Raw genomic sequence first — 8,571 nt, 5'->3', positions numbered from 1 at the left:
TATGAGAAAATGGAATGAATAATATTTATAAGCATTTATGTTAAATTAACAATATTAAATATAACATAAACTTATAATATTGAGTAATATAAGAATATATTATGTTAATTTTTTTTTTTTTTTTTTTGCACTCTAATAAGAATAAAACCTAAACTTATAATATTTAGGAATATAAGAATACAAGAATATAACCCTTCATAAGAATATAACCTAAACTTATAATATAAGAATATCCTTTCATATAAGAATATAACCTTTCATATAAGAATATAACCTAAACTTATAATATTTAGGAATATAAGAATATATTAATTAATTTTTTTTGCACTCTAATTGTTATTTGAATTATTGTTATTTTGATAAGTTTGATAACTTTTGGTTGTTATTTATTAGAATGGATTAGATGAGCATAAGTTTGATAACTTTTTGTTGTTATTTTAATTTGTTTTTACTATAATAGGTGTTGAAAATTAAAAGATTGCAATCGTGATAGAGTTCGAGGGGTGAAAGATAGAAATTGAAAATTTTGATAGTTATGCCTACATGATAGGGATTGAAAGATTGTAGGCATCTTAGTGTCAACGTAATATTTTACCTTCGTAAAGTGGTAAAATATGGACAAGAGTTGGTTGACAATACCCCGAAATTTTGAAGCGTATACAACTGGAATTAATTTGTTTTTGGATCAAGCAGTTGCAAATGGTGTTGGTCCTGATAAGTTTAGATGTCCTTGCAAAAGATGTTGTAATCGATATACTTTTGTTAGGAACACCATTGTTGAACATCTCATATTGTATGATATGGATAAAGATTATAAAAACGCTTGTTGGCGACATCATGGCGAGCAAAACATTGGAGAGCAAAATGTGGGAATTGGAGAAGAAGAAACAGGAGATGAGGTGATTGGCATGCATGATTTTCTTAATGATGTATTTGTCCAACCATTAACAGAAGAAGGTGTTGGGCCATCTACTGAACCCCTAATTGGGGAAGGGCGTCCAGAAGAGGTGCAGACTTTTTTTAAGTTGCTTGAAGAGGCGGATCAAGATTTGTGGCCAGGTTGTAAGGAGTTTAAGAAATTGGAAGCAGTTGTAAGATTGTATCAGATCAAGTGTTTAGCGGGAATGCCTGACGAGATCTTCACCACTTTACTGGAGTTAATTAAAAGAATGTTGCCTGAAGGGGATTGTTTGCCTGAATCCTGTTATAAGGCAAAAAAAACTTATAAATGACTTGGGGCTGTCGTATGTGAAAATTGATGCATGTCCCAATGATTGCATGATCTATTGGAAAGATACTTCAGATTTGACCGTGTGCTCAGTTTGTGATAAATCAAGATATAAAATTACCAATGCAGAGGATAGCTCGAGGAAAAAGGTTGCAGCTAAGGTTATGTGGTATTTTCCTTTAAAACCACGATTGCAACGATTTTTTATGTCGAAGCATATGGCTGAACATATGAGATGGCATGCAACTGAATGTCCTAAGGATGAGTTTATGAGACATCCTTCAGATTCTCCCGCATGGAAGCATTTGGATAATTTATATCCGGATTTTGCGTCAGAAATTCGAAATGTCCGATTAGGGTTAGCCAGTGATGGATTTAATCCTTTTGGGAAAATGAGGAATGATCATAGCACATGGCCTGTGGTGCTTTCTGTTTATAATTTGCCACCTTGGATGTGCATGAAGCAACCAAATTTGTTATTGTCTTTGTTAATACCAGGACCGCGCAGTCCTAGTAAAGAGATTGATGTATACATGCGTCCATTGATTGACGAGCTGAATGAGTTGTGGGAAATGGGCATTCCCACTTATGATGCGTATTCCAACCAAAGTTTTACGATGAAGGCTGCCGTGTTATGGACTATAAGTGATTTTCCGGCTTATGGAATGTTGTCAGGATGGAGTACACATGGCTATAAAGCTTGTCCACATTGCATGCATGATAAAGAATCTATTTACTTGCCAGCGAATCGCAAGATTTGTTATATGAGGCATCGACGTTTTCTTGAAGATAATCATAGGTTTCGAAGGCAAACCATCACTTTTAATGGTCGTCGAGAGCATCGTAGTGCACCAAGGCAGTGGACTGGTTTACAATGTCTCAAAGAACTTTCTACATTGAGATTTACTTTTGGAAAACCAAACAAGGATGCTTCAGTTGGGCAACGCAGAAGAAGAGCTTCGAGCAGTACAAGTAGTAACAGTCAGTGGAAGAAGAAATCGATTTTTTATGAACTACCTTATTGGAGGCATCTGTTGATTAGACACAATCTTGATGTTATGCATATCGAGAAGAATATATGTGACAGTGTGGTGGGAACATTGCTAGATATAGAAAAGTCTAAAGATGGATTGGCGGCACGTGCAGATCTTGAATTCTTGAACAGAAGACATAGTCAACACCCACGTAGAGAAGGAAATAGAACATTTCGACCTCCAGCATTGTTCACATTGAAAAGAGAAGAAAAAACTGCGTTTTGTAAAGTATTGTCTACTATTCGAGTCCCAGATGGATATTCATCAAATCAGTCGCGATATGTGCACGTGAATGAACGAAAAATACATGGGTTGAAAAGTCATGATTGCCATGTTTTAATGCAGCAGTTACTCCCGCTTGCAATACGCCCGGTTTTGCCTAAAGCTGTTACTATGGTTTTATTAGAGTTGAGTGCAATTTTCAGACAGTTATGTAGTAAGAAGGAGTCTGAGGAAGGATTTAAGCAACTGAATTCAAGAATTGCCTTGACATTATGTCAACTTGAGAAAATATTCCCTCCTGCATTTTTTGATATAATGGTGCACCTCCCAGTTCACTTGGCAGATGAAGCAGCTCTTGCAGGGCCTGTTCAATATAGATGGATGTATCCAATTGAACGGTAATGAATAATTTTTTATAATTTTTTTACAATTGTAGTCATAACTTTAATTATTAATAATTTGTAATTCGTTTTATAATTGTAGGTATTTGCAAACACTGAAGCGCTATGTTCGTAATAAGGGTCGTCCTGAAGGTTCTATTGCTGAAGCATATTTGGTGGATGAGTGCTTGTCATTTTGTTCCATGTATCTTAGAGACGTTGAGTCTCGTCGTACCCGTAGAGGCCGAAATGAAGATGGTATTGGACATGGAGTATCTGGTGGGTTATCAATTTTTGACTCGAAAGGATGTTATATGGGTTCAGGAGAAAATGTGGAGCTCGATCTAAATGTTCTTGATCAGTGCCATAGATACATTCTAAATAATTGTGATGAGGTTAGCCCATTTAGAAGGTAAGAACGTTTAATCATACGTCTTAATGTTTTATTGGTTTTCTTAACTTTGAAAAAATAATTATCTAAATTGGACATAATTGTGTAGGCAACATGAAGAATTCTTGAAAACTAAATATCGTCGAGAAAGGTTAACTATGCGACAAATTAAGGAGCTAAGCAAGAAAGAATTTCCAGAATGGTTCAAGCAACATGTGAGTTGATATAGCAATCATATTATTTATTTATTGTTTTGCATTTTAATTATAACATGTTTATAGTTATTCTGTCAATTTTTATCTTCATACTTATTACAGATGAATTCAAGATATGATGCTAATGACACATTGATATCTCAAGACTTGCATTGGCTAGCTAATTATCCTAGTAGGGTTGTGAGTAGATACAAAAGTCACATTGTTCATGGATTTAGATTTCGTATAAAATCTGTGGATGATAAGCATAAGAATCAAAATTGTGGTGTCTTTGTACCTGCAAATGTTCCTGGAGCAATTGGGCAAGTGAATTGTTATGGCAGAGTTGTAGATATGTTCGAGGTCAAATATTGTGGTCCTACTGAAGCAGGAGATAGGGGTCGAGCTGTGATGTTATTTAAGTGCAAATGGGTTAATAGTGAAAGTCCACGAGGAATGAAGACTGATCAATATGGATTTACTATGGTGAATTTCAATCAATTGGGATTTAAAGAGGATCCTTTCATACTAGCATCACAAGCATCACAAGCATTACAGGCATTTTACGTGGAGGACACGATTGAAAAAGATTGGCACGTAGTTGTTCGAACTCAGCCAAGAGATTTATTTGACGTGTTAGAGGATAGTGATGCTATTGATGATTATGCCATGCCGAACTTGGATGATCGAATTCTTGATAATGAAAATTTTCATTCAAGGGTTGGCGTGGAAGAGACTCCCTTTCTTGAATCATTAGCGTTGCCTACCGGGTTCGTTAATCATGCCAATACCGACGATGAGTTAACAGATGATGACAGGGAATAAATATATTAATTATTTTTTGTATTAATTAGACTTTGTTTCATTTTGTATGCTATGATATCGTATCATAAAATTATATTTCTGTTTTTTTTTTTTCTTGTTTCCTGTCGCTTTTAACCGACGGGATATGTCATGAAATTATAATTCTGTTTTTTTTTTTTTTTTTTCTTGTTTCCTGTCGCTTTTAACCGACGGGATATGTCATGTGTGTCAGACTTAGCGTTGGTTTTAACCGACGCAACCTTAGCCTATTCCGACGCAACCTTAGCCTATTCCGACGCAATGTTAACCTTACGTCGGTTTTATGCGACGCATTATTATCATATTTCGACGCAATGTTGTGAATCATATGTAATAATTATATATAATTTAACAGTTTTAACAGTTTTAAAAACTATAATAATTATATATATTAACTTAAAAACTATAATAATTATATATTAATTTAACACCCCTAAAGACTTGATTTGTCTCATGCATAATCCCACATATTATTTTTTATGCATGGCCATGGAATGTTCTACTGCATGCCAAGTGTGGTGTCATTATTATTATTATTTTTTATAGTTAAAACGTGTTTATATTGTTTTGCAAGTGTGAAGGGGTAGTCATGGAAGAAAATGGCTCTATCAATAGTTGTATATAACTTTGTGTCTATTTTGTCTAATCAAGCGAATTATGAGTGTTTATTTTATCGGTTTTTATATGAGAGAAAAGATTATCTATGTGAACAAATTTGTTAGTGATGAGGGGGGTCGAAGGGGATAGGGTTGTGGTGGTGGAGTTTAGAAGCGAAGGTGAAGTTAGACCAAAGCTTGAGGTGACAGTAGCTAAAAAGCCTTTAATTTATTTAATTGTTAAATTTAAGGGTATTTGTGTCTATTTAAGTGAAATTTTGGATATATTTGAAATTTTTTATAAAAAAATGACATTTTTTTAAATCAAGAATTAATTTTTAACTATATTTGATAAATACTCAATAATTTATAATGTGCAGAAGACAAAAGTATACAAAAATCATTTGCCTGAACCATTATATAGGAAGAGATGATTTCTAATAATAATAAAAATGAAATAAAGTAAAACACACGAGATCAAGAAGATTAACAACATGTAACAAGTTTTTTTTTATTTTATTTTTTTAGCAAAGTACGATATTCATTGATTATGAAATTGAATAAGTACAACATTGAGGATAGGGTGCAAGTAATGGGTCTCCATAAAAACCTTGCCGGAAATTTCAACCCGGACGAAGGAAAAGAGTGTCCCACACCAAAGAGCTTACTATGAAGGGCCATCCTCAATGAGGAGGCTAGAGATTACATCGGGTGGTTCTTCAAACCAAAATAATGGGTTTTCCACCGTTACCCCAACCCTAGCCAATTTATGTGCCACCTTGTTTACACCCCTAAAGACTATAATAATTATAATTATTATTATATATAATTATATATATTAATTTAAAAACTATAATAATTATATATAATTATATATTAATTTAACAGTTTTACACCCCTAAAAACTATAATAATTATATGAATTCTACGAAACTAATTTCAACGATCCAACCGTCAAACATGTTTATATATAATTCGAGATCGTATACGAAAAATATCGCAAAAAACAAACATTCTGGGATGAAGTAACGGGACAAAAAATTTCGACGGTTATCAACGAAAAATGACGATTTAACGGTTATTTTAAGCCCGAGTTTGATGATTTTTTACAGCTACACTCCTTGAACCTATATAAATACAATGAATGAATTCGATCTTTAAATTAAAATATTTATACTAGTGGATACCACAAAATCTTACGTTATACTTAATGAAAGTATGAATAAACTCTTAAGTCTTAGTGAATCTATCGTTTTGATGGGATACGCATTCTACGAAACTAATTTCAACGATCCAACCGTCAAACATGTTTGTATATAATTCGAGATCGTATACGAAAAAAATCGCAAAAAACAAACATTCTGGGATGAAGTAACGGGACAAAAAATTTCGACGGTTATCAACGAAAAATGACGATTTAACGGTTATTTTAAGCTCGATTTTGATGATTTTTTACAGCTACACTCCTTGAACCTATATGAATACAATGAATGAATTCGATCTTCAAATTAAAATATTTATACTAGTGGATACCACAAAATCTTACGTTATACTTAATGAAAGTATGAATAAACTCTTAAGTCTTAGTGAATCTATCGTTTTGATGGGATACGCATTCTACGAAACTAATTGCAACGATCCAACCGTCAAACATGTTTGTATATAATTCGAGATCGTATACGAAAAAAATCGCAAAAAACAAACATTCTGGGATGAAGTAACGGGACAAAAAATTTCGACGGTTATCAACTAAAAATGATGATTTAACGGTTATTGTAAGCCCGATTTTGATGATTTTTTACAGCTACACTCCTTGAACCTATATGAATACAATGGATGATGATCAATGAAAATTGATGATTTTGTAAAAATAATAAAATGCAAGCTTTGAGTTACATTGGCAATGTTTAAACTTTTGAGAAATGCTCATCTAATCCATTATAGTAAATAACAACCAAATGTTATCAAAGTCATCTAATCCATTATAGTAAATAACAACCAAATGTTATCAAAGTTAAACTTTTGAGAAATGCTCATCTAATCCATTATTGTAAATAACAACCAAATGTTATCAAAGTTATCAAAATAACAACAAATTAAATGTTATCAAAGTCATCTAATCCATTATAGTAAATAACAACCAAATGTTATCAAAGTTAAACTTTTGAGAAATGCTCATCGAATCCATAATATATACTTATATTACTAAATATTACAAGTTTATGTTATATTTAATATTGTTAATTTAACATAAATGCTTATAAATATTATTCATTCCATTTTCTCAAAACAACTCAAATTATGTTCATCTAATCCATTCTAGTAAATAACAACAAAAAATTATCAAAATAAAAACAAATTAAAATAACAATTACAGTGCAAAAAAAATTGATTCAACTTAATAAATTTATTTATTAAAATATTATATGAGATAACATAACTGATTACTTTTTAATTTTGGATTAAAATTTTTTATTTTTTTTGTTTCTATTTTTATCCTTGTTCTCTTTTTTTTGTAAGTTAAAACTTTTTTTTTATGTTGGGCAGGAATTTTCCCCGTTTTTTTGCACGGGGGAATGGGTTGGAAGACTTTGTCAGTCATTATCATGTCAAATTATGCTTATATTGGCTTTAACCGATGCAAAATTATACACTTTCGAGACTATCTGCTACAATGGATTTTCTGTCAGAGACACTACACAAATTTGTTCTTATTTCGACGCAAATTTTATCTTATTTCGACACAAACTTGTTCTTATTTCGACGTTATAAAAATCTGTCAGTCTAACGTCGGTTTTAACCGACGCAATGTGGCCTAATTTCGACGGTACTGACTAGTATGTCAGGCTATAATGATGTTGAGTCAGACGGTACTGTCAAGCTTTCAGTCAAAAGCTATAATGATGGTTGAGTCAGACATAGTGTCGGTTTTAAGCGACACAATGGGTCCTTATTTCGACGCTCTGCAAACTAACGTCGGTTTTAACCGACGCAATGGGTCCTTATTTCGACACTATGCCACATAACGTTGGTTTTAACCGACGCAAGGTCTTCCACTGAAAAGTATGTCAGGCTTTCTGCCTAAAGTATGTCAGGTTACGTGTGTAGGCTTTCTGTCAAAAGTATGTTAGGTCGAGTCAGACCTTGTGTCGGTTTTAACCGACGCAATTTCGACGCTATGCAATTATCCATATTTAATCTTCTTTATTTCCTACCTCGTCTCTATCCCCCACTTCTGTCTCTCGTCTGTATCCCCCATTTCAGCCATATTCCTTCCACTTCTGTCTCTCGTCTCTATCCCCCACTTCTGTCTCTCGTCTCTTTCCCCCATTTCAGCCATATTCCTTCTCCTTCAATTAAATTTTGCTATGGATAGTTCTCGTGAAGATCAACGTTCTGAAGAACGTCATTTGGGAGAGGACGAGGGTGATGCTGGTTCTTTTTTGAATTGTTATTAATCTCAGTTTTTATTTTTATTTTTTTTGTGTGTATTTGAACTATTATTATTGCTAAACTGAAAATATACATTTGTTTCCTGGTTTTTAATTGTGTGTTTGTATTAACAAGGTACATCTCAACGGAGGCGTGGACCCTCAATTCCTAAATGGACGAAACAGCTTTGTTCGTTTGATTCGTCCGGAAAATGCATTAGTGATAATGCTAGTGCTTTTTCAAAACATGTA

The 8,571-nt window shown here is 33.1% G+C and overlaps 1 protein-coding gene across 1 annotated transcript; it reads left to right on the top strand.

The window, feature by feature from the left end:
* The first annotated feature begins 614 nt into the window (after positions 1-614).
* LOC103958372 lies at positions 615-4,274 on the top strand. The gene is made up of 5 exons (XM_048570649.1): positions 615-1,203; positions 1,304-2,882; positions 2,968-3,276; positions 3,365-3,470; positions 3,573-4,274. Exons 1-5 carry the CDS (start codon positions 615-617, stop codon positions 4,272-4,274), a joined length of 3,285 nt encoding a protein of 1,094 aa, XP_048426606.1.
* The last annotated feature ends 4,297 nt before the right edge of the window (positions 4,275-8,571 follow it).

Source organism: the organism of the source record quoted next, unplaced genomic scaffold (assembly GCF_019419815.1).
Source record: "Pyrus x bretschneideri cultivar Hongxiangsu unplaced genomic scaffold, Pyrus_bretschneideri_v1 Contig54, whole genome shotgun sequence".
NCBI lineage: Eukaryota > Viridiplantae > Streptophyta > Magnoliopsida > Rosales > Rosaceae > Pyrus > Pyrus x bretschneideri.
Note: the sequence above shows the minus strand (reverse complement) of the source record. Positions and strands in the feature narration are given on the sequence as shown.